This window comes from Rhinatrema bivittatum, chromosome 6 (genome assembly GCF_901001135.1).
Source record: "Rhinatrema bivittatum chromosome 6, aRhiBiv1.1, whole genome shotgun sequence".
NCBI lineage: Eukaryota > Metazoa > Chordata > Amphibia > Gymnophiona > Rhinatrematidae > Rhinatrema > Rhinatrema bivittatum.
The window spans coordinates 256,223,953-256,251,419 of record NC_042620.1 but is presented as its reverse complement, the minus strand read 5'-3'; the positions used below and the strand labels follow the sequence as shown (position 1 = coordinate 256,251,419).

Genomic DNA, 27,467 nt, shown 5'->3' with positions numbered 1-27,467 from the left:
CATTTCTACAAGCACCGGAGGTCCGAGAGTAAAAGATCACCGGGACCCTTCCTCTGGACCCCAGGTAATTTAAGGCATTTTGGGGGGGTTCGGGAGGGTGGAGGATTTATTTTAAAGGGTCGGGGTGGGTTTTAGGGTTGTTTTAGTGTGCCGGTTTTCCCGCCCTTCCCCCCACTGGACCCCAGGTAATTTAAGGCATTTGGGGGGGGGTTCGGGAGGGTGGGGGATTTATTTTAAAGGGTCGGGGTGGGTTTTAGGGATGTTTTAGTGTGCCGGTTTTCGATTTACACGATTTTCACGATATTTAAAAAACCCAAACGGCGACGATCCGATTCCCTCCCCCTCCCAGCCGAAATCGATCGTCTTAACGATCGATCACACGATTCACATCTCTATTACAGTCAGACAGTAGCTTCTTATAGTGTTCTGAAGTTTATTAAACCAAACTCCACAGAAAGGAAAATCATTCAACATAAAAAGTATTACCTGACCTGCATTGCCCCACAGTCATTGGGAGCTTGTAGTTTTTAGATCCCTTTAAACCCCTGATTCGCCAATCTAAAACAACAAGCTTCTCACTCTGAGTTCTATTATACTTTCTCCTGCACAACATGGGGGCGAAGTTGGTTTAATCCCACAGTATATTCTACTTCTCCCCACTATAACATAGTACTGAAACCCTTTCCCCCCCCCTGCAGGTACGTCTCCCTAGGCCAGCTGCCAGGTCCTAATTACCCTTTTCCCCCAGCTGCCTTCATTTAGTAGAACAACTCTTTTCCCTGCTACTAGCTCCCCCATGCTGTGAAGTCCTCAAAGCCATTTCCTTTTCTTCCTTTTAACTCATACTTCTTTCCCCACCCCCACAATAAGTGTTCTCAACATTTACATAAACCTTCCTACCCGAGCTTCTTCAATGCCACAGGAGCTAACATCTCTAATTAACCCCCATAGCGGTGCTGAAGACACTTATGCACTCCAACTGTTGCACAGACACGAAAAGGGAAAAACCTTGTTAGAACTGACTTAGCTTTTAGTAGAAAAGGTATGCCTGGGCACCATCCCTCTGCCTCCGGCTCTGCCTCCTCCTTGCCTTCCCTCCAGCTCTCCTGAATCCCTCCTCTTTGGAGGGCTACTCTCTTTATGTCAGATAGAGTGCCCCTCCCTAGGAAGACACCACCTCTGTGTTTCCCCGCCCCCAACCCTTCCTGAGGCTGACTACGAGGGCATCTGGGAAATGTAGTTTCCTTCCTGCAAAGTAATCGTCACATTGAGGAAAACACCCCAAAGTTTTGCAGCACAGAGACTCAGCTCTGGCTCAACTCACCACACCAGGTTAGAAGTTACCCCCGAAGGGCAGAGAAGGAGCTTCCAGCAGCAGCACAGAAGCGGCAGAGTAGCTTAGACCGGCCAAGACCAATCCTTGCTAACTCGTTTGAGCTAGCAACAAGTACAGGTATATATACCCGGATGGTGTGACATCAGTAGAGGGGAATGGCCCTGAGGTTCGCGCCATTGCTGGAATAAAGATGTGGGTGGCGCGCGCGCACGCACCCTAGTAGGTCCTTGGGAGGATCAAGGTGAGAGGCAGCACTATAGCCATTCCGGGGACGCTGGAGAGGTCGGCTTGTAGATGCGGCGGTAGCCATTTTCCCAAGGTAAGCGGGAGGAGCCGTGAATAAGGTGAGGCAAACGGGGCAAAGCCGTCTAGCACTGACGGACGCAACAGGTTCAGAATGGTTTCCCTGGGAATCATGCTACCTCTGCTACAACAAGGGGATTGGCTTTGCTCTCTGGACCTTCAGGACACATACACCCATATTGCAATCTTCCCTCCTCATCGCAAGTACCTGCAATTCGTGGTAGGTCACAAGCATTATCAATACAAAGTACTGCCGTTCGGCCTGGCCTCAGCACCCCGGGTGTTCATGAAGTGCCTGGCAGTAGTGGCTGCACAGTTACACCGAAAAGGCGTACACATCTTTCCATATCTGTTGGGTTTGAGGCATTGTGGACCCTTTGTTGCAATGGAGATGACTCTGCCCATGGGGAGGAGCCCCATGGGGAACCAATGCGATAGGCTGACACAGTTAGCAGACACAGAATGGATCGAGTCTTTATTATACTGCTGTAAATATACTCAACAGGGTCAGAAGCATAGTCTCACCCAGATGTTCACGATAGGCAGGAGCCCGCAGTGCGGGTAACACAGCAGCTGGTGGGTGGAGTTGGAGCGCCAGTTCGTAGAGGTACTCACAGAGTGAAGGCGTCTTCCTGATGGTAGAATGGTGGGACCGAAGGTTCGTGGTGCAGGATATGAAGAGAATAGGCCCTCGAGGAGCGAGTACCCAATAGTCCAATATCCTGGAAATGAATAAGAGAAAAGACACTGAGGAGCGGTTGTCTAGGTTAGTGAGGATCTCGAAGGGAAGTTGGAAGCGAGAGACCCCCGAGGAGCGGGTGTCTAGAGCTTCTGCTGGAGCGAGGCCCTTAGCGAAAGGAGGCATCTAAGCTAGCAGCTTAGAGCAGGCAGAGTAGCGAAGCAAAATCTTTGCTAACTCAATTTGGTAGCAGAAGCGGAGGCTAGTTATACCCGGAGGTACTGACATCATGCAGTGGGGCCGCCCCCGAGGTTCCCGCCATGACGTGTATTTGAGCATCAGAGATGTACGCGCTTGCGCCCTGGGAGGCCACGGGATTGAGCATAGTGGATGGGGACGCCCATGCTGCTCTGAGAATGCTAAGGCCCGCGGCACTCGGCACTGGAGACAGCCATCTTGCCCAAAGAGAGGGAAAGGGGAGAGAAAGAGGTAAGGCAGAGCGGTCGCAGCCATATGCGACCGACGGACGCAACAGTACCCCCCTTCAAAGGACCCCCTCCAAGACCTCTTCCAGGTGGTCTGGGCTTGCGTGGGTGTGCCAGGTGGAATTGGCATAGCATCTCCTTGGCCAGTGGTTCCCAGGAGTTTTCCTCTGGGCAATAGTTCTCCCAAGAGATGAGGTACTCCCATGTCTTGCCTCTTTTACGTACATCAAGGATGTCGTCAACAGCATATTCAATGTCATCTTCCGTGGCCAGGCTGGTGGGCTCTGGTTCTTTTCTGGAGAACTTGGAGAGTATCACTGGCTTTAGTAGAGATACATGAAATGCATTGTGTATCTTCATTGATGGAGGCAGTTTGAGACTGTATGTTATATTTCCTAATCGCCGAAGGATGGCGAAAGGTCTCACAAAGCGAGGAGCAAATCTTGCAGAAGGAAGCTTGAGTCAGAGGTATTTTGTGCTTAACCAGACCTTGTCACCTAGCTGGAAATGGGGTGCCTTTTGATGATGGGCATCATAGGTCCTCTTTGCCTTTTGTCTCCAAAGCTGGGATAATACGCGCTAGGGATGTGAATCGTTTTTTGATGATTTAAAACAATCGTCAGATATATTTTAAATCATCAAAAATCGTTAGAGCCACAATACAATAGCAATTCCCCCGATTTATTGTCAAAAAATCGTAAATCGGGGGAGGGCGGGAAAACTGGCACACCAAAACAACCCTAAAACCCACCCCGACCCTTTAAAACAAATCCCCCACCCTCCCGAACCCCCCCAAAATGTTTTAAATTACCTGGGGTCCAATGGGGGGGGGTCCCGGCACGATCTCCCGCTCTCGGGCCACGGCTGCGTTAATAGAAATGGCACCGGTGGCCCTTTGCCCTTACTATATGACAGGGCAAAGGTAGCGCCGGCCCCATTTTGATTCCTGTCACCCGACGTCACGAGTGCAGGAGATCGCTCCCGGACCCCCGCTGGACCCCCAGGGACTTTTGGCCAGCTTGGGGGGGCCTCCTGACCCCCACAAGACTTGCCAAAAGTCCAGCGGGGGTCCGGGAGCGACCTCCTGCACTCGGGCCGTATTGCCAATATTCAAAATGGCGCCGGTGCTACTTTTGCCCTCACTATGTCATACGACCCGTATGACACTATGCGCTACTTTTGCCCTCACTATGTTATACGACCCGTATGACATAGTGAGGGCAAAGGTAGCGCCGGCCCGAGTGCAGGAGGTCGCTCCCGGACCCCCGCTGGACTTTTGGCAATTCTTGTGGGGGTCAGGAGGCCCCCCCAAGCTGGCCAAAAGTCCCTGGGGGTCCAGCGAGGGTCCGGGAGCGATCTCCTGCACTTGTGACGTCGGGTGACAGGAACCAAAATGGGGCCGGCGCTACCTTTGCCCTGTCATATAGTAAGGGCAAAGGGCCACCGGCGCCATTTCTATTAACGCAGCCGTGGAGATCGTGCCGGGACCCCCCCCCATTGGACCCCAGGTAATTTAAAACATTTTGGGGGTGTTCGGGAGGGTGGGGGATTTGTTTTAAAGGGTCGGGGTGGGTTTTAGGGTTGTTTTGGTGTGCCGGTTTTCCCACCCTCCCCCGATTTACAATTTTTTAACAAAAAAAAACCCCCAGCCAAAATCGATCGTTAAGACGATCGATTACACGATTCACATCCCTAATACGCGCCCCTGTATATATTGCTTTAGATGTTGATCAGTATAGTTGCACTTTCAGTTTACTCAAATATATAATGGAGATACAACTAAGAAGGAGTTTTCACACTTTCTTTAAGAAAGAAACTTGCATTCAGAAAAAAAACCAAAAGGGATTAGCACTTAATAATTCTGTTTAGCTCAAGTGAATTAGCTAAGGAAATAAGAGTACTAGTAGACAAAAGCCAGAAAGACACTACCATATTTCTAAATCTGATCATTAATGCAGTGTTCACCTGACCTTGGACACAAACTACGTAACCCTACGAATTGTGAAATATCTGAGGTATGTGCAAGGCACTTTAGTATGGCAGGGAAAGGGTGTGTGTGTGAGAAGGAGGTAGGGACAGAAGTACAGGTTAAACAACTTCCCAGGTCTGAAACTTTTGAAGGGTGGAGTTTTTCTTAGTATCAATTCACCTGCTTCCTCTCCGTGGATGAGCTCCAGCACTGAACACTTCTTCCTCTGTTCTTTAAAGTGGATTTTTTTTCTATTCTGTTTTTTTTTTTCTCTTTGCCATTGTTATATAAGCTTTTATTTTTTGGGGGAGTACACTGACAAGTAAACAATTCAGCCTTGAAGATAAAACTTCTGGGAGTTGTTTGCCAGACTTTTATTGAGGAAACAAATTCCACAATCGCCCGGAGAGGGCTCTGAAAAAGGAATAGGATGGATTTTTTCCTTTTTTGCTTCACTAACATTGTGCTCTTCATGAGTCAAGGTAAGTGGGATACTTTTTATGTTTGTCTGTTGAAAAAATACAAACCTAACAAAGACCATTTTTACTTTGAACAAAACAGCCTTTGTGAATTACTGATTAAACAGGAGATTTGGAAGGCTCAGGTTGCTGCTGCTTGGTCAGAGATGGGGGCAGGATAAAGTTTAACAGGGAACAGTAACAGCAAGACATAGGGCCTTATTGAAAAAATGGCTTTTCCTTATTAGATGACTATGGAGAAATCTTTATTGAATAAGGAGATCTGTAATTGTGATACCAATATGGAAATGCTGTAACAGACCCCCAGAGGGATATTAACAGAGCAATATAACAGTGATACAGAATTATACTAAATGGAGAGGATAATATTACAGCAAAGACACAGAGTGATACTAATGGAGCAATGCTGTTACAGACATACACACACAGTACAGACACATATACAGGTGTACAAATAATACTGTGACAGACACAGAATAATACTCACAAGGAAGCACTAAATGAGACACAATAATGCTACCAGGGTAACACTAACAAACACCCAGAGTGATACTAAGAGGTTAACACTATTACAACACATGCAGTGATATTAATCTGGTAATGCTGTAACCCCCTCCCCTCCCCCTCACACACAGGCTGAAGGGGTAACACTGTCACAGATACCTATACAGAGTGATATTAATGGGTAATATAACACTGACATACAAAAGTTAATATTGAAAATATTTAAATTTTCCACCCCAATGACAGCCAAAATTTTATACAGGTAACTTTTTAGCTGGGTAAAACTTGGCTGGAGAAAAAGGGGTACAGCAGGTATGGCCTAAATTTATCCAGGCAGCACCAATATTTAGTGCTATCCAGATAAAATCTTAGCTGGGGAAACCTGGTCAGGGAAATCACTGGCCTAAGTTACCTGGGTATTCAGCAGCAGACTCACCCAGGTAAGTCCCACTGAATATCCTGGCTAAAGTTACCCAGATAGATTCCTGCATGCTGCACCACTCAATATGGACCTCACAGAGTAAAGCTAACAGGATAATCCTGTAACAAAGATAAAGTGATACAATCAGAGTAACCTTGTAGCATAAAATGACAGGTGAGCTGAAAAAAGGAATCAAACCTGCTTAAATAAATAATACAGACAAAAAATACAGAATTGTATGTCAATCTCAGAAAAATACACTGTCTATACATTTCTCGTAGACTTGATTCCCATGAATGTTTACTAGATTGTAATCTCTAGGAGGCAGGGACTGTCTCTTATGTACAGCACTATGTCTAGTAGTGCTTTAGAAATTATAATTGGTAGTGATAGTATCAGAAGCAAATTGTTGGTTTATATGGCCTCAGATAACAGTAATCAGCCTCATTTTAATATATAAAAAATGTATTTTACCAATTAAATGTCCAAAATATTTTTCACTGCACTGGGTGCACAAAAAGTATATGAAGAAAATTTCTCTGGGAAAGCGTGGTCTGATGAAAATACAGAGCTGTCAGGGTATTTTATTTAAAGAGATTTACTTGTGCAAGAATCACTATATTTGTCACTTTTTTGGCACTTTAAACTTAAAGCACTTTTTAGCGTGTTTTTGCTGGGAAATATGCTTATGTATTTTGTTTGTCTGTCTGTCACATGAATGTCTCAGGCAGGGACTAGCAGGCAAGCACCAAAAGCATATGTATGGTACCCAAGTCCACCTGAATTAGGAAGTGGGAGGGATACCAGCTGCAACTGAATCCCAGTCTTCTTCTACCCTTTCCATCCCAATCCAGCGAGGCAGAAAAAAAGAGCACAGACCTCCCCTCCTGATCTTTCCCCCTAGTCCACCAGCAAAAGGAATATCAGCAAAGCAGGCTGTAGACACTGACACCACTCTCCCCAGCACTGTATGATTTGACTTCAGGCCCAGCTGTGGCAGAAACAAACCTGGCTGCCTGTCCTCCTGATCCTCTCCCTATTCTGCTCGGTAGAATATTGCCGTGAAGAGGGCTGCAGACTTGTGTACCTGCCTGATGCTGCTGTCACCTGAGTCTCTGATCTGCTTCACTCTGATGCCTCTTTCCCCATTTCTGTACAATTTTACTCCAGCACTGAACCTGGCAGCAACTTACTTATTGCAGGTGCAGCTAAATCATGCTGCTGCACTTATATGGTCCACCTCTTTGAGTCCCAACAGCCCACATAAAGTCAGTGATAACGGACCCATGGCCTAAAGCTGCAGCCTCCTCTCCATGGCACCAGCCAAATACTTAAACAAGCCTTGTACCCCAATATGAATAAAATAGGGGTTGCAAGAGAGAACATAAGAACCATCAAGTGGGTTAGACCAAAGGTCCAAACCCAATATCCTGTTTCAATACTTTGCAGGATCTCAAATAGTTGTTAGATGCCATACTGCTTACATTCAGGATGAGCATTGACTTTCCCCAAGTCTAAATGGTAAATAGTTTATAGATTTTTCCTCCAGAAACTTGTCCAAATTTTTTAAAAACCCAACTTTGCTCTCTGCCTTTTACCACATCCTCTGGCAATGAATTCCAAAACTTAATTGTACAATGAGTGAAAAAATATTTTCTCCAATTTGTTTTAAATATGCTACTTAGTAACTTCATTGAGTGTCCCTTGGTCCTTCTATATTTTTTGAAACAGTAAACAACTGATTTGCATTTACCCGTTCTGCCCCACTCATGATTTTATAGCCACAGGGGAGGGAATGAAAGAGATGTATGAAAGACCAGGGGAAGCAGATGCGGTGGAAAAAAGCCAGGAGATGTGGAGGGAGTGATAAAGAGCTGGAGAGAGGAGCGGTAAATATAATACTATTTTCCCACTACTACTGCTGGCTCAAACAGGTGGTGGGGGAGGATGACGTAAGACTGGAGAATTGGCTATTGGATGAGAAGATCAGCTGAGGGGATGAGGAGGGTCTGGGGGACGAAACAGAGAGGGGGGTTGGTTTGAGGAAGGGAATCAGATAGGGATCAGCTGAGGGGGGAAAGGAGGGCCTGGAGGATAAGCAGGGCTGGATTTACCTGTTTAGTGTCCCTAAGTGCAATAGAAGGTCCCTATCCAATAATGTAGGCGTGGCAAAGAAGTATATCTCTTCCTGTGAACATATGTCATGCTGAAAGGAGCGTCTTCTCTATCAGGGCTGCACTTTCACAGAAACATCTCTCAATCAACGTGAATGGAAGCCTCCCATCAGACCTGCCTTCTTAAAGGCATAGGGATGAGCCGGTGGTGATTCTATTTTACTGTGCACTTGTCCCTCCTAAAGCCTCTTGTCCTCTCCTGGCCCTCTCGGAGAGTTTCTGAAGCCCCGCAACTGTTCGCTGAGGACAAGACCACATACCAAGTCGGTGAGATCCTTGATGTCAGAAAGCGAGGCTGCAAATGGGAGTACCTTCTAGCCTGGGAGGGCTTCGGCCCCGAGGAAAATTCGTGGGAACCATCCACCAACATCCTTGATAGGAATCTTATCAAGCGGTTCCACGAGGATCATCCTGGGAAGCCCAGACCTTCAAGGGGGAGGCCTAAACGGGGGGTACTGTTATGTCTGCCGGCCATGGTTCCCCGCAACTGGCCTCCTCCACTCACCACTGCAGCGCTACTCTCTTGGGGCCAGGCAAGATGCTCCAGGTTGCTCTCTCACGGCTTCTCCTGCCGCCATGCTGCTGGGGCTTTCATGACGAGCAGGCCTCGCTCAGCATGGGCCCCTCTCCCACTGGGTCTCTCTAGGCCCGCGCATGTGTCTCTTTACAGAATTTAAAGGAACCGCGGCAGGAAATGGCCACGGCCCCTCCTTGCTGCTTGCTGGCTCGCAGATCTTGCCTTGGCTTCTTACTTTCTAGGTTCTGTATTCTGTTCCTCCCTGAAGGATCTCTCCAGTGTTCCTGTTCTGTCTGACATTTTCTGGAATTTGACCATCCCTTGGAACCACAACTATGAGTACTGCCGCCTGCCCTGACTTTTCCTGGAACCACGACTATGAGTGCTGCCGCCTGCCATGACTTGCGCCTGGAACCACAACTATGAGCACTGCCGCCTGTCCTGACCCACACCTGGTAATCCGACTTCGAGACCTGCTGCCTGCTCTGCCCTTCACCTATGACTCTACCTTTGAGTCCTCATGCCAGCTTCCTGTTGGAAATGTGGACCCTTGAGCCGGCTCAAGAGTTGGAAGATCCACTGAAGGGAGGCCTACAGTGGCACTTATAGCTGGGAGGTGGAACTGGACCAGGAGACCTGACAGGACCTTCACCTATACCAGCTCTCGTTCCCTGCAGGTTGAGCCCTTGGGTGCCAGGGCTGGCAGGACTTAGGGAAAGGTCTCCTGGTGAAGGAAGTCCTGTGGGCAGTACGAGTCGAGGCTGGCAGAAGACTGAAGAGGCGGAGATGGTCCAGATGTCGTGGTGGGCAGCAGAGATGCAAGACGAGGAACCAGGCCAGAGGTCGGGGCAGGCAGAAGACAAGCTGAAGCCGGAGAACACGCCAAAGGTCAGGACGGGCAGCAGACACAAGAATCCAGGAACCAGGTCGAAGTCAAAACCGAAGAAGTAACTGGAGGCAGGAGCGTGAGCAGGAGCGGAACCACAGGAACAGGAATGGAGCTGGAACAGGCAGGAACACTGGAGCGGAGTCAGGAACAGGCAGTAATACTGGAGTGGAGTCAGGAACAGCAACTAGCTACTCAGGAGAGTTGATCTGTTGCCAAGGCAAGGCAAAGAGGTCTGAGGCAGCCTTAAATAGCCTCTGGTGAATACAAGGGATTTGGAGCCGGGCCGAGGTTTCCTGCCACGGCTGCTTTAAATCTTGGGCCTTATGCACTCGCGCGCCTAAGGGGCAGGGCCCCTGAAGAAGTCGGCGGCATCTCCCTCATGGGGAGGATGCTGCGGCAAGGCCCCAAAGCTGCCCGAGCCAGTGCAAAGGAGTCAGCAGGGAGCACCAGCGAGTGCTGGTAGGAGAGGGGGGACCCGGCTCCAGCTGCCCGCGGCTGGGTTTCCCAAAAGTACCCGCCCTCTTATGCCCCCTCCCCGGAGGACCTGGCTTGTCTGGATGATCTTGGTGGAGAAGGGTTTTTCTAAGATATTGGAGGCGGGCTCCCAAGTGTTCTCCAGGCTGAAGCCCTTCCACGAGATCAAGTACTCCCAAAGTTGGTGATGGAATCAAACATCCAAAATATCCTGTACTTGGTAGATGGGATCTTCGTCCGCAACTGCATTCAGAGGCTCTGGTGGTTTGCGATGAAAAGTAGGGAGTATTAGTGGTTTTAGCAGCAAGACATGAAATACATCGTGTATCTTTAGGCTAGACGGCAAACCTAAGCAGTAGGAGACGGGACCCAAGTGTTCTGTGACCACAAAGGGCCCTGTGTATTTAGGAGCCAGCCGCATAGAGGGGATCCGAATGAGAATGTGGTGGGTGCTCACCCAGGCTCGATCTCCGGGGTTGAAGAGTGGAGCCCTGTGACAGTGTCTATCCGCATCCTTCTTGGCGGAATCAGCTGCTCGCTGCAAATTGGCTTGAGTGGAGTCCCAGAGTGAGTGGAGTTGCTGGGCTGTGAGCTAGGTTGCAGGTGAGGGCATCGTCAGTCGGAGTGGTAAGGTTGGTTTAGGCTGTTTCCCGAAAACAACTTGGAAAGGAGAGGCTTCTGTCGCTGAGTGGATGTGATGATTGTAAGAGAATTCTGCCCAAGGTAACAAGGCTACATAAGAACCTAAGTCATCCTGTTTGTGTCCCACGTAGGAGCGGAGAAATGTCTTCAAGGTGCGGTTGGTCCACTCTGCTTGGCCATTACCTTGTGGATGAAATGCTGACGTGAAGTCTAACTGGACCCCAAACTTTTTGCAAAGTGCTCTCCAGTATTTAGTGGTGAACTGTGACCCTCGATCGGAGGCGATGTGCTGTGGTAATCCATGTAAGCGAAAGATATGTTGCGTGAAGAGTTGGGCGAGTTCAGGCTCAGTAGGGAGCTTCAGGAGGGCCATGAAGTGGGCCATCTTTGAGAAGCTCTCTATATTGACCCAGATGACCTGCTTCCCCTCGGACAGAGGTAGGTCAACTACAAAGTCCATAGAGATATGGGTCCAGGGCTCTGCTGGTACAGGAAGTGGCTGCAACAGCCCCTTGGACGACCAGGTAAGAGCTTCTGTCGGGCGCAGGTTGGGCAGGAGCTAACATATGCCCGGACACCTTTTTTTTTTAAATTCACACTTTATTAAATTTTCAATTAAAGTAATCATACATCTTACTTTAGTAAAGAAGGGATATATTACATAAAGAAAACCCAATATTCTCCACATCCATAAGAAAAAACATCTAAATACATCCTTTTCTAAGAGGACAAAACTAGGTAATCAGAGGCCAGTATAGTTAAGGGAGAATAAAAGAAAACTGGCTTAATGGTTATCGGTGGCCCTTTTATTTGACTGTCTAGGGATCTGTTATCCAGGGATCACCTCCCTGGCATTCAAAAAGGACTTTAGCTGTTCTAATGCTACAAATACAAAGCTTTCACCTTTGCCTCATACTAGGCATCTACATGGGTATTTAAGTACATATGATTAACCTAAATTAAGTACTTGTGTTCTCAGGTTTAAAAACTCCCTTCTCCTCACTTGCGTTGCCCTAGCAAAATCAGGGAAAACTTTAACTTTTTGACCATACAACATAATAGGAAAGTTTTGAAAATATTTCTTCACAATATTGCTGATATCTTTCTCAGACACAAATGATACTAATAGTACCCCTCTGCTCAATATCTCTCTCAGAATTTTCAAGAAATTGTGTCAAATTATCGGGGATTTCAAATTGATTAGCTCCATTATTCTTTTCCCCTCTGGACAAGAAATAAGCCTTGCTAATCACCAGTAATTTTTGCTCTTCAAACTTTAAACATTCTAAGAAACAATTTTTTAAAGTAACAAATATGTCCTCTCAGGAACCTTAAGTTAAAGTGTCTGATATAATTCTCTAGGTCTACTTGACTGAATTCCATAGTCCTTAATTAACTTCGAAATCACAGTTTGCACTTGTTGCACATTCTGTTCTGTCGAATCCACTCTAATATTAAGGTCCTTGATCTTAGTTCCCAAGTTGAGGTTGATGGAGTGCATTTCATTTTCCAGCTTTAAATATTTGCGTTCACTGTCCTTGACTAGCCCTGCTAGGCTAGCAACCAGATCCCATAACTTATCCACGATCACGATAGCTGGTTTAGGGGGCAGTTTAAATGACTCACCCCCTTCTTCAGCCCTCACAGTCTCTGGAAATACTGCTGCTTGTACCGCCTCTATCCTCCTCTCCTCCTCCAAGAAATCAACCGGCGATACTGAAGGCTCAGCTTCTCCTGGTATCTTCCCCGGCACTGTCTCCAACACACTAGAGGAGAGCAGTGGCTGCAACGCTGCTCCTTAGACGTGGCTTCCCCCTCCCGTCGGTAGTATGATGTCATCTTTAGGTGCCAGCTCTGATGGACTCTCCGTTGGGACAGGACATGGCAGGAGCCAACAGTCCAGGGGATTTAGCGTGGTTTCCCCATATGGCAATGGAGCTCCCTCTCCAATTGCCAAAGCAGGGACTAATCCTCCCATTTCCACCGATGAAGCTGTAAACGAGGTGATATGCTGCTGTCCAGAAGGTAAGGGGGGTTCTGGGGGAAAAACCCTCACTTTGCCTTTACGTTTCGGAGGCATAATGCAAAGAAGGAAAAACCACAAATTTTGAGCATCCTCACAGCCACTCAAGCTGCCATTTTGGCCTCTGGGTAAATATTTTAACCTTCTGCCATGCCCAGACTTCTTGACTGACGTGCGGCCATCAATAGTAGTGGGTTAGGAGTTCCAGCGTCCGGGCCCTGCCTGGATGCCCAGCTGTCAGAGAGTCATGTGTCCATGAGAGGACTCTCTTTCACAGGCGGATGGGCACAATCATCTTGCCTGCAGGAATCAAATCAGTGGCAGTCAGATGGACCTTAGCTGGGTCTAGAATGTATTGAGGTGCCATTGGTGTGCCCTCAATTTCAGAGGTGCGAGAGAGGGCATCAGCTCTGGTGTTCTTTGATGCTGGCCGGTACCGTAGCAAGAAGTTGAACCGGCTGAAAAACAAGGACCAGCGAGCTTGTCGTGGGTTCAGCTGATGGGCCCAACACAGGTATTCTAAGTTTATGTGGTCAGTGTATACTACAATTGAATGCTGGGTCCCCTCCAGCCATTGCCCCCCCTTCCTCAAAGGCTATCTTTATGGCTAGGAGCTCCTTGTCACCAATGCCATAATTTCTTTCGGCAGGAGAGAACTTCCGTGAAAAGTAGGAGCAAGGAACTAGCGTGCCCTTGCTGGAGAATTGGCTAAGGACCGCCCCCATGGCCAGGTCAGAAGCATCCACCTCAATGACGAAAGGTCGTGCAGGGACAGGATGGCATAAGCAGGAGTCAAGGAGGAAGGCCTGTTTTAACTCTTTAAAGGCCTGGAGTGCCTCTGGTGGCCAATCCCTGGTGTTGGCCCCCTTTCTGGTTAGGGCAGTGAGTGGAGCTATCTTTTGCAAGTAGTGGGGGATGAAGTGCCGGTAAAAGTTTGCAAAGCCAAGAAAGCGCTGGAGGGCTTTGATTCCTACCAGACGTGGCCAGTCTCTAATGGCAAAGACCTTCTCAGGATCCATGTGGAATCTGGTGGTAGACACTATGTATCCTAGGAATGGTAAGGACTTCTGCTCAAATAGAAACTTCTCCAGTTTGGTGAAGAGATCTTTCTCTCGAAGTCATTGTAATACTTGGCGTACCTCCTGTCAATGGGTGGAGAGATCCTTTTAGTACACAAATACGTCATCTAGATACACAATTACAGATGAGTGGAGCATGTCCCGGAGAACCTCATTCATGAGGTTTTGCAAAGCTACTGGAGCATTACATAATCTGAAGGGCATTACTAGGTACTCGTAATGCCCGTCATGAGTGTTGAATGCGGTTTTCCATTTGTCACCCGGTTTGATCCGTACTAAATTGTATGCTCCTTGAAGGTCGAGTTTAGTAAAAACCTTAGCCCCTTGTAGGTGGTCCAGGAGTTCCGGGATGAGCAGGAGAGGATATCTGTCCCAATGGGTGATGACCACAATAGTCTATACATGGGCTGAGGATTCTGTCTTTTTTAGCGAGAAAGAAAAACCCAGCCCCCGTCGGAGAGGTCAAGGGTCAAATGTATCCTCTGTTAAAATTTTCTTGAATGTATTGCGTCATAGCTTGTGTCTCCGGTAGAGACAAGGGGTAAACCCGGCCTCGGGGAGGCATCGAGCCAGGTAGTAAGTCAAAGGACTGATGCTCTGGGAGGATCTCGGCCTTTTCCTTAGAGAAGACAACGGGAGTGGCTGCCAGAGGAATGCAAGGATGAGGCAACTTTGGCAAGCACGTAGTGAAGCAAGTTGGGCTCCAGGCGGTGATTTGGAGAGTGTCCCAGTCAATGAGTGGAGAATGCTTCTGGAGCCAGGGTAGGCCCAACACTATTGGATGGATCGCCTTTTCAAGAATATAAAAAGAGATCTCCTTGTGGAGAACCCCGGTGCGGAGGAACACCGGAGCGGTTGTGGCAGAAACTCGGCCTGGAAGAGGAGTGTCGTGAATGGAGGATATCCGCAGTGGTGGGGTGCATGGCAGAACAGGAAACTGTAACTGTTCCCCCACATCTGCCAGGATGAAATTTCCTCCAGCCCCAGAATCAATGAAGGCCAACGTTGAGAATGATCCACCCGAGTTTTCCAGAGAGACTGGGACCGTGCATTGGGGAGCAGGGTTCACACAGTCTAGGGTCAGCTCCCCAGTGACACCTAGGCTCGGGAGTTTTCCGGACACTCCTTGCACAGGGCTAACAAGTGACTCTTGCCACCGCAATAGAGGCACAAGCCCAGAGAACGACGGTGCTGCCTCTCCTCTGGAGTGAATGGACTGCAACCCAGCTGCATGGGTTCCTCTCCTTGGGCAGTATGGTGTTCGGGAGGAGGAGCCAGCGGACGGGAGAAGGACGGAGCCAGTAGAACTGGTCTCCAAGAGGGCTTTAATGCTCGGGCCTGTTGCTGAAGATGGCTGTCAATCCGTCCAGTGAGGTCAATCAATCCTTCAAGGGAGATCCCGGGCAGCGAATACGTCCTTGATCCTGGAGGACAGGCCTTCCAGGTAAATGCTTTGTAGACTGTCCTCCCACCAGCCCAGCTCCGATGCCAAGGTGCGGAACTCAACTGCATAGTCGACCAAGGGCCGAGCCCCCTGGCCTAGGTGGAGGAGTTCGGTAGCAGCGGTGGACTGCCAAGCTGGCTCATCGAATACTTGCTTGAAGGCATGGACGAACTGTTAAATATCCCTGAGCAGGGAATGGCCTTGCTCCCACAAATGCGAGGCCCAAGCCAGGGCTTGGCTGTCCAACAAAGACAATATATAGGTCGTCTTAATCTGGTCAGATGGAAACTGCGCAGGCTTATAGGTGAAGCGCATAAAACAGTGGTTGAGGGAGGCAGAGAGGAGAGAACAGCTTGTTTTGCCTACCAATTGACTCCGAGGGTGTTCTGGCTAACCCCGACGCTGATTGCCACCTGGGACTGTGATTCTGCCTACCCGGAGCGTCCACTGCAGGCGGGACCCGGAAGTTCCTATAAAAAAGGTATACCTCTGCCTGAATTCTCGAGGCAGAGAGGAGAGAACAGCTTGTTTTGCCTACCAATTGACTCCGAGGGTGTTCTGGCTAACCCCGACGCTGATTGCCACCTGGGACTGTGATTCTGCCTACCCGGAGCGTCCACTGCAGGTGGGACCCGGAAGTTCCTATAAAAAAGGTACACCTCTGCCTGAATTCTCGAGGCAGAGAGGAGAGAACAGCTTGTTTTGCCTACCAATTGACTCCGAGGGTGTTCTGGCTAACCCCGACGCTGATTTCCACCTGGGACTGTGATTCTGCCTACACGGAGCGTCCACTGCAGGCGGGACCCAGAAGTTCCTATAAAAAAGGTACACCTCTGCCTGAATTCTCGAGGCAGAGAGGAGAGAACAGCTTGTTTTGCCTACCAATTGACTCCGAGGGTGTTCTGGCTAACCCCGACGCTGATTGCCACCTGGGACTGTGATTCTGCCTACCCGGAGCGTCCACTGCAGGCGGGACCCGGAAGTTCCTATAAAAAAGGTACACCTCTGCCTGAATTCTCGAGGCAGAGAGGAGAGAACAGCTTGTTTTGCCTACCAATTGACTCCGAGGGTGTTCTGGCTAACCCCGACGCTGATTGCCACCTGGGACTGTGATTCTGCCTACCCGGAGCGTCCACTGCAGGCGGGACCCGGAAGTTCCTATAAAAGATCATTACCTTGCGGCGCGCGCTCAAGGGGCGTGCGCATTAGGCTTTGCCGGGCTTCGCCGGGAATTCGCCAGGGAGAGGCCGGACTCCTCATCAGGTCAGATATTCATTTATTTACTTATATGAGTACAAGCTACTCTCAAACCTACTGCCTCCACTAAGCTAAATCCTCGTGATAATATACACAACACTTCGGTACTATCTGAAACCCCGGTTTAAGTTCCTGTTTAAAGTTTTCCTTAATAATGCCACACACTAAAAGGAAGGCGAAGATTAAGCCTTCCAGTGAAGTGGCTACATTGGAAACCGGACAAAAGACAGTACTGCAATGGATAGACTCACAAAATACTCCAGACGAGCTGGCCGTTGAGGTTTAACCAACGGAACGGGAGGGCTCACCTCTGGCCATTGAGGTATCACTTAGCCCTGGAGCACCGGAAACGCCATCGCCACCTGGAAAAGGAAAAGGGGATTCCCCTGAAATTCCAGGTGATATCAATGAGAGGAATGAGACTGTCTTGTACAAGGGGCTTTAAATCTGGAAACTATCCAACAAAGTAAGAAAGAAGTTAGTTTAAAACTAAGTAAGATGGAAAACCTTGTCATTAGTCCGAGAGAAACGAGTACACCCAAGATTGGGAAACAATTAATAGCAGATCAGGAAAATATCTCAGTAACAATTAAACCATCTAATATACCTAAGAAGCCTGTAAATATTACCATGGAATCGCTATGGAATTATATGGCTAAAATAGATACTTCTATTAATAACTTAACTGAAGTAGTGATAAAAACATCCAATTCATTAGTAGTAAATACTAATGAATTGGGAAAACAACAAGAGGTTATTAAAGAGATAGAAAAGCGAGTAGGATACCTTGAGAAAATTCAGACCCACCAAATAAAAAATGAAAATGAAATAGAAAAAAGATTGGAAAACCTTGAAAATGCGGTAAGATCGCTAAATGTAAGAGTAAATAATTTCCCTGTAATTAAAAAAATAGATGCACTAGAACTGTTTAGAAATTACATGTTGCAAATATTAAAAATTCCTGAGAAATTATTGCCTGTAATAGTAAAAGTGTATTATTTGGGAAATAAAAAGAAAGAGCTAGAAATAGAAACAACAGGAAAACAGGAAGGTAAACCAATTGATGGAGACTCTATAGATCTTTCTGATCTATTACAGAAATCCCAAGACGAAATAGAGATCTCGTCTAGGGCAACTCTTCTCGTTCAATTTGCCTTCTCTACCGACAGGGATAATGTAATGAGAACCTTCTTTCGTAATAGGTCCTTAACATTCTATGGCCAAAAAATTTGGATATATCCGGATTTAATAAGATCTACACAGATAAGAAGGAAAATTTTTTTGCAGTATAGAAAGGGAGTAATAGAAAAGGGTGGATACTTTAGTTTAAGATATCCTTGCAAATGTATAGTAAAGCTAGATGGCAAGAATTATTCCTTTTTAGACCCAGACGGTCTCAAGAATCTTCTCGGAGAAAAAGAGCCGGTTAATAAATGAAAATTGAGTCTTAATTGTGTATTTTCCTTACATATGATATTTAATAAGAACCGTTCCAATATTTGAGGAATTAGCTTAATACTGCCTTAAGCACTATTTTCTTTGACATGATTTGTAAATGTTAAATTTCCTGGTTTTGAAGAAATTCCTTTGTGATTACAGATGATCTGTCAAAGATAATGTACCTTGTATATCTTTAGTTATTGTAACATGTAAAAGTTATAAATAAAGAATTCAAAAAACAAAAAAAAAAAAAACAGTGGTTGAGGAAACCCCAGCACTGCTTGGGGTCCCCAGCATAGCGGGGCGGTGCAGGCAGGTGTAGAGACGCGACAGGCCCTGGAGCCAGAATGGGAGCCAGAGGCGGAGCTGCAGCCGGGGGAGCAGAGTCCAGGCGATTGACCAACCTCTCGACCATAACCGCTAAGAGGTAAAAGCAGTGCTGCTGCTGCTGCTGCAGGCATTGAGCCATACCTGGAATGGCGTGGAGGCCAGAGAGATCAGCCAGGTTCATGACCTTGGCAAACTGTTGGAAACGTGGACCCTTGAGCAGGCTCGAGAGTTGGAAGATCCACGGAAGGGAGGCCTACAGTGGCACTCGTAGCCAGGAGGCGAAACTGGATCAAGAGACCTGACAGGACCTTTACCTCTACCAGCCCTCGTTCCCACAGGTTGAGCCCTTGGGTGCCGGAGCTGGCACGACTTAGGCGAAGGTCTCCTGGTGGAAGAAGTCCAGTGGGCAGTCCTAGTTGAGGCTGGCAGAAGACTGAAGAGGTGGAGATGGTCCAGACGTCGTTGCAGGCAGCGGAGGTGCAAGACAAGGAAACAGGCCAGTGGTTGGGGCAGGCAGAAGACAAGCAGAAGCCGGAGAACATGGCAAGGTTCAGGACGGGCAGCAGACAGAAGAATCCAGGAACCAGGCCGAAGTCAAAACTGAAGAAGCAACCGGAGATAGGAGCGGGAGAGGAGCGGAACCACAGGAACAGGAACGGAGCTGGAACTGGCAGGAGGGTGGCCAATGTAACTCCAATATTTAAAAAGGGCTCCAGAGGTGATCCGGGTAACTATAGACCAGTGATCCTGACTTCAGTGCCAGGAAAAATAGTGGAAACTATTCTCAAGATCAAAATCGTAGAGCATATAGAAAGACATGGTGTAATGGAACACAATCAACATGGATTTACCCAAGGGAAGTGTTGCCTAACAAATCTGCTTCATTTTTTTGAAGGGGTTAATAAACATGTGGAAAAAGGTGAACTGGTAGATGTAGTGTATTTGGATTTTCAGAAGGCGTTTGACAAAGTCCCTCATGAGAGGCTTCTAAGAAAACTAAAAAGTCATGGGATAGGAGGCAATGTCCTTTCGTGGATTACAAACTGGTTAAAAGACAGGAAACAGAGAGTAGGATTAAATGGTCAATTTTCTCAGTGGAAAAGGGTAAACAGTGGAGTGCCTCAGGGATCTGTACTTGGTTCAGTGATCTGGAAAGGAATACGACGAGTGAGGTTATCAAATTTGCAGCTGATACAAAATTATTCAGGTAGTTAAATCACAAGCAGATTGTGATACATTACAGGAGGACCTTGCAAGACTGGAAGATTGGGCATCCAAATGGCAGATGAAATTTAATGTGGCAAGTGCATATAGGGAAAAATAACCCTTGCTGTAGTTATATGATGTTAGATTCCATATTAGGAGCTACCACCCAGGAAAAAGATCTAGGCATCATAGTGGATAATACTTTAAAATTGTCAGCTCAGTGTGCTGCCACAGTCAAAAAAGCAAACAGAATGTTAGGAATTATTAGGAAGGGAATGGTTAATAAAACGGAAAATGTCATAATGCCTCTGTATCGCTCAATAGTGAGACCACACCTTGAATACTGTGTACAATTCTGGTTGCCGTATCTCAAAAAAGATATAGTTGCGATGGAAAAGAGAAGGGCAATCAAAATGATAAAGGGGATGGAACAGCACTCTCCTATGAGGAAAGACTGAAGAGGTTAGGGCTGTTCAGCTTGGAGAAGACAGCTGAGGGTGGATATGATAGAGGTCTTTGAGATCATGAGAGGTCTTGAACGAGTAGATGTGAATCAGTTATTTACACTTGCGAATAATAGAAGGACTAGGGGGCACTCAATGAAGTTAGAAAGTAGCACATTTAAGACTAATCAAAGAAAATTCTTTCACTCAACACACAATAAAGCTCTGGAATTTGTTGCCAGAGGATGTGGTTAGTGCAGTTAGTGTAGCTGGGTTCAAAAAAGGTTTGGATAAGTTCTTGGAAGAGAAGTCCATTAACTGCTATTAATCCAGTTTACTTAGTGAATAGCCACTGCTATTAATTGCATCAGTATTTTTTCATTTTCATTTTATTAAAATTTATTGATCGCCTATCACAAAAAGGTCTAGGCGATTCACAATAAAAACATACACATGAGATCTTCTCAGTGTTTGGGTAATTGCCAGGTACTTGTGACCTGGATTGGCCTCTGTTGGAAACAGAATGCTGGGCTTGATGGACCCTTGGTCTGACCGAGCATGGCAAATTCTTATGTTCTTATGAACACGAGAATGGAGGCAGGAACAAGCAGGAACACTGGAGTGGAGTCAGAAACACCAACTAGCTACTTGGGAGAGTCGACCCTTTGCCAAGGAAAGTCAAGGAAGTCTGAGGCAACCTTAAATAGGCCTCTGGTGATGACGTGGGATTTGGGGCCAGGCCGAGGTTTCCTGCCACGGCCCCTTTAAATCCCGGGCCGATGCGTGCATGCATGCTTAAGGGGCAGGCCCCCCCCGAAGAAGTCGGCGGTGTCTCCCTCGTGGGGACGACACCGCGGCAATGCCCCAAAGCCGCTCGAGCCAGAGCGAAGGAGTCAGCGGGGAGCACCAGTGAGTGCTGGTAGGAGAGGGGGGACCTGGCTGAGGCTGCCCGTGGCCAGGTTTCCCAACACTTCCAGCCCCGGTCCTAGCTTCATCTCCTCATGTTCTAGAAACCCCACGTAAGCCCAGCCAGCCCCAGTACTCAAGGGCTTAACCTGAGGGGAACGCGGGCTGGTAGTGGTGAAGCTCCAGTGGGGTCTGTGCTCCATCCTGGCCTCGCCTACAGACGGTGGGGACCTGTGGGGGTTTCCTCCACAGGTGGCGCCAACTCCACCTCTGGCAAGGGGTCCACCCTCCAAAGCGCAACACTAATGGGGTAACGCTGCAACAGACTCAATATGGTCATTTTATATGTTTCATTTTACATGTGTTCATTCCATGTGTTCCCATTTGATTGTTCATATTATTTTATTTTTTATTTACGTTTGTCTTGTATTGTTAAGTTGTATTCGTTATTTATTTATTGTAGCCCCTGAGGCAGCCCCCGTGTGGGGGCGAAACTCGGCCTGAGTCGGGCGTCTTTTTATTGGAATAACAAGTCTCCGAATAAAGATTATCAACGGACATTCCTTGGCATCTATTGTTTTTGATGCCCCCACAGAAACATACATATACTGATATTAACAGGATAACAAAACAGACACACAAATGGATAGGAATGGGGTGAAAAAGACTCAGAGCAATGCTACAGTTGAAACACTGCATTACATATACCATGATACTAATGGAGTAACACTGTAACAGAGCCATAGCCAGGCCATTTGGCACCTCTGGCTGAGTGAAAAGGTGCCCCTCAACCTGAACATAACACACGACACTATGAGCTAGGAGACTGCTAAATGTCGGGGTATTATTTTTAATTTTGATCCAGCAGTTTCCTCCTGCTCCTTTGAGCTTCCAGCTCAGTCAGAACAAGTACAATGATCCTGGTGCCATGAGCCTAATTTATTTTTAAAAATAACTCACTCAATCTACAGTTCTAGGCAAGGTATAAAATTATATACATATTAAACATTTTATAACCATCAAAATGTTCACAAACAAGATAAACAAAAACATTTATACATCCATGCATCAAATATTCACCACATTTAAATAAGATAGGTTTCTAATGTTGGAATAATGAGCATGGAAAATATTTTTATATGTATTTTATGGTTAGATTAGTGTATTTAGTATCATCAGACATATCCAATGTAATTAATATAAGAGGTTGGAAAACTGCCCATGAAGTTTCTCTCTGAAAATCTGGGAGCCAGCCAGAACCATGAGTACTTGCATACTGTAGCGTTGTAGTATGCTTGACACTGCTGATCCCCCTGTAGGCGAGGCTGGATCCACTGGAATCTATGCAAGAGGGCTATATGATAGTATTACTTTGTCTGGGATGCTCTCAGTGAGAGAAGTGGCTGGGGCAGGACTAACCTATTTCCTCTTTTATTTTTTTTTTTATATCTATTTTATTGAAGACTTTGTGAACATTACAGTCATAACATATAACAAAAACATTATGACACACTGGAAGAAAAATATAACAAGGTTAATTTTCACATACAAAGTTCATGCAACCAAAAAAGGATTAGAAATACTTAGTAGCCCAATGTCTAGCATGTTAATTCAGTGATGTATCTTTGTTTACAACATCAGGTAATTGTTCTGCCAGTAAGACAACAGACTCCTCATTTTTCCCTGAAGTGTTACCCATTCTAGTCCCTCCCCCCCCCTTATCTCTCCCCTCCTCCCCTACCCCCTCCCATTGTTGATGCAGAGGGATCGCTGTGAAGTCAAATTCTTCTGATTTGTGCTTCTTAGATGTTCCATTAGCTTGCTTTTCTTTGATAACCAACGTAAGACGTACTAGGGTACCAAACTATAAGCACTATGCTTGAATTTATGCTTAACTTCAAGTTTGGCTACGGCTCAAAAGTTCTTATTTCATATACTATTATAGGCCCATTGGTGTGTGCCTCTAGTTTAAGCATTATATCGCTCTAGCCTTGAATCACTGGGTTTCTGTTCCTGTCCTTCTGGGCTCAACACTTTGAATTGCTCTCTAATCTCTTGGGACTGGTTTTTAATATAACGAGCCCAAATATTTTTAGTCTCTGACCATTTTCTAGTCTTTGAATATTTCTCAGTAGTCATGTACTCAAAGATGGCTAGTTTAATCATCTTATTATTCCAGTGTTGAAATGCGGGAGGTTCCGCGGAAAACCAGACTGATAAGATAATATGCTTGGCCATTAGAATGGCTTTATCTAGAAATAGTTTTTGAGTCTTGCTAAACTGCACTAGCGTGTGAGAGTACAGACCAAAGAGCCAAATTCTGGTGTCGTCTGGAATATTTTGACCTAATAGCATTGAGCACAAAGTTTGTATTTGTGTCCAGAATAATTTAATCTTTGTACAGGACCAGAAACAATGAAGATAGTCACCTTTACCATTTTCACATTTTTGGCATATAGGAGAGGAACATAACTTCATTTGATAAGCCTTTGTTTTTGAATAGTAAAACTGTCAGATGAACTTAAGAAGCATTTCTCTTGCATTTGAGTTCCCTGATGCTTTCAGAATATTGTGTAAATAATGTTTTATATCTGCATTAGTCAATGCCAAAGCGGGGTAGTTTGCCCACTTCATCACCAATTCTGGGTACTCCTCAGATTGAAGGTGTCTGGACAAGATTTTTGCAAACTAAGAGCATGACACCTTAATGGACCTTGACGTCAAGAGCAATGTTTCCAATCTCCTTGTTTTTTCATGTGGAAATTTATTCAGGCCTGTGGATTCTACATAATGCCTGAGTTGTAGGTACACATAAAAGTCGGAATTAGGCAAATCGAATATTTGTTGTAAGTCTTGACAACTGTACAATATACTATGATTGGTATCAAGTAATTGGTCCATTCGAACCAGTCCCCTCTCTGCCCACTGCAGAAAGACTTTATTTTCTAACTCAGGCGTAAATTGAGGATTGCCACAAATAGTCATAAGTACGGTTACAGAAGAATTCAGAGTGAGTGCCTTTCATAAATGAGCCCACGCCTTACGTCTGGATGTCAAGATTAAGAGGTGTCTATAGGAAACCGGAACAAGTGGGAGAGGAACCTGTACCAAAGCTGATAGCAAATGTCCTGAGAACCAAACTTTTAAATGCATAGTAGGGGAGAAATAAGACTGTAGATGCTGAAGTCTGGGCATTTCAAACCCCTGTTTGATACAGGTTCATATAAATGACTCAAGGCTAATCTCGCTTTTCTTCCCTTCCATATGAATCTCCTAAGAGTTCCATTGATTTCCCGAAGTTCCTTCTTATTTAACCAGATTGGCAGCATTTGTAATAGGTATTGCCACCTTGGCAATTCATTCATTTTAAATAAATGGATCCTACCTGTTAGGGAAATAGGAAGGTGGGCCCACTGCTGCAAACGCTTTTTTAATTTTGCCAGCATGGGTTGGATATTACACTGGTGTATTTTTTCTATGTCAGATAGGACAATAATTTCAAGATATTTAAGATTAGTATTAGTCCATCGTAGTGGAAACTGAGACCCCCAGTTTTGGTGAAGATTCCCACATACCTCCATAGCCTCCGATTTCTCCCTGTTAATTTTAAGACCTGAGAAAAGTCCGAACATAGATTGATGGTCCTGTACTCTTGGAAGGGACTTACGTGGCAGATGAAATATGAGAATATCATCTGCAAAGGCTGCTATTTTAAAAGATGTGTTCCCAACTTCGAGGCCGCTAATTTCTCTATCCTCCACAATGGTCCACAAGAGAGGGTCTATAGACAGAATATATAGCAACAGAGATAAAGGGCATCCCTGTCTTACTTTCCGCTGAAGTATAAAAGCCTCATTCGTATGGCCATTAACCAAGAGGTGTGAGGATGGATTCTGGTAAAGGAGGGAAATATATTTTACCACATCGCCTGTCAAACCGAATCTGCCAAGGACTGAAAAAAAAATATGGCCAAGACACTCGGTCAAAGGCTTTTTCAGAGTCAAAACTCACAGCTAGGGATGCCATAGTGTGGGATTTACAGTACGCCATTGCTGTTGTTAGTTTGACAAGGTGGGTATTGGCAGAGCGACCTTTTATGAACCCAACTTGGTTGACATATATGAGAACAGGCATTATTTTACTTAAAAGTCTAGCTAATATATTTGCTAGTAGTTTAAGGTCACAATTTAACGAGATATAGGTCTGTAAGAGGCTGGCTGAGATACATCTTTGCCTGATTTGGGTAATACTGTTATATATGCTTTATTGAAATCTTGCGGGAATGCCCCTTTGACTAACCCGTCTCTGAAGAATTGACACATGGGGTCTAGAATCTGCTTCTTTAAGATTTTATAATAGTCATATGAAAAGCCATCCGGCCCTGATGGCTTACTCATTTTACTTGGTTTAATGGCTTTTGATAACTCCTCAGTTGAGATGGGCGAATTTAAAGCTGATAATTGTAGGACATTAAGTGTAGGTAGCCGGAGGTTACAAAAGAATTCAGTTTCCCCCTTTTGACCTCCCTGCCAGTCATCTGTGTATAGTTTCTCATAGAAGGAGCGGAGTACTTAACCAATGTCTGTCCCTCGTGTAGCCCATGTACCCTGAGGTGTTTTAAATTTTTCAATATAGATTTTACTACGTCGCATCTGTACTAAATTTGCTAGCAATTTTCCAGTTTTATTTCTATATTGAAAAAATGTATGTTCTGCAAACTGAAGACTTTTCATGGCCCGTTGTTGTAAATGGGCTTGTAGAGAACTTAGAATCATAAGGTAATTTTTGGAATGCTCTTGGGAAGGGTGATTGATCATTGTCTGCTTAGCTGCCAGCAATCCCCTTCTAATTGTAGAATCTTAGTATTTAGACATTTATTCCTGTGTCTAAGGTATGAGATTATTTCCCTTCTTAAAACAACCTTGCTGGTTTCCCAGAACAGGCTAGGATTTCCTATATGTTGTATGTTAGATTCCTTAAAAAGATGCCATTTAGTTTGGAGGAATTTTTGAAACTAAATCATTTTTGACGTAAGATGGGAATCTCCACCAATGGTTTTGAAACCATTGTTCCCCAATGTTCAGGTCTACCCATATGAGTGCATGATCTGACACACTTGCTGGCCCTATAGTAGCATTTCTAATAAAGGGGAAAGCTCCCAATATGTAATCTATACGAGATAATGTATTATGAGCTTTGGAGATGTGTATGTAATCCCTTTCATCAGGATGCAATGTACGCCATGGATCTAATAGTTGTAAGTGTTTGCAGATTTTAGCTATCCATGTGGCATTAGGCTTTGGTGTTCCTTTCACTAGTGTGGCCGACTTATCTATGATAGGATCTAGGACTGAGTTAAAATCCTCAGCTATGAAAAGCCACCCTTTTCTGTGAAGAGTAAGAAGGTTCATTATATTACAGAAAAATGACATGCTTGGTGTATTTGGCCCATACAAATTGCAAATGGTGATCTCTTGCCCGCTTATTTCATAAGTTGAAAAGCTAGATATAGTGTATTTGGATTTTCAGAAGGCGTTTGACAAATTCCATCATTTATTTATTTATTTATTTATTTATTTAACAGCTTTTATATACCAGTGTTCGTGCGGGCACATCACGCCGGTTTACAGTAAAACTTGCGAAAGGAGGAAAGTTACAAAAAACAGGGCGCGGGTGTGGGAGCAGGCTAGAAAATACGGGGTGGGTGTGGGGGGAAAGGAAAGGGGAGGAAAGTAAAGAAGCTGTGAAAAGTAAAGGAACGTAGCCATAGGTATGGTGGAGAAGTTTACAGCAAGGGGGCTGCGGGGGTGTGATAACTAAGGGGGGGTTATACATATTAATTTACTTACATTCTAAATTCTATACATATTCTATACATCATGAGAGGCTTCTAAGAAAACTAAAAAGTCATGGGATAGGAGGCGATGTCCTTTCGTGGATTACAAACTGGTTAAAAGACAGGAAACAGAGACTAGGATTAAATGATCAATTTTCTCAGTGGAAAAGGGTAAACAGTGGAGTACCTCAAGGATCTATACTTGGACCGGTACTTTTCAATATATTTATAAATGATCTGGAAAGGAATACGACGAGCAAGGTTATCAAATTTGCGGATGATACAAAATTATTCAGAGTAGTTAAATCACAAGCAGACTGTGATACATTACAGGAGGACCTTGCAAGACTGCAAGACTGGCCATTCAAATGGCAGATGAAATTTAATGTGGACAAGTGCAAGGTGTTGCATATAGGGAAAAATAACCCTTGCTGTAGTTACATGATGTTAGGTTCCATATTAGGAGCTACCACCCAGGAAAAAAGATCTAGGCATTATAGTGGATAATACTTTGAAATCATTGGCTCAGTGTGCTGTGGCAGTCAAAACAAAGCAAACAGAATGTTAGGAATTATTAGGAAGGGAATGGTTAATAAAATGGAAAATGTCCTAATGCCTCTGTATCGCTCCA

At 45.6% G+C, this 27,467-nt stretch overlaps 1 protein-coding gene across 1 annotated transcript in view; it reads left to right on the top strand.

Moving 5' to 3' along the window:
- Positions 1-4,915: 4,915 nt before the first annotated feature.
- Positions 4,916-27,467, top strand: part of PRSS8 (serine protease 8) — a 75,881-nt gene continuing 53,329 nt past the window's right edge. Inside the window, exon 1 of the mRNA XM_029606873.1 lies at positions 4,916-5,254. Within this exon, the coding sequence (XP_029462733.1) occupies positions 5,203-5,254 (52 nt within the window). The 5' untranslated portion in view covers positions 4,916-5,202. The remainder of the gene's footprint in view (positions 5,255-27,467) is intronic.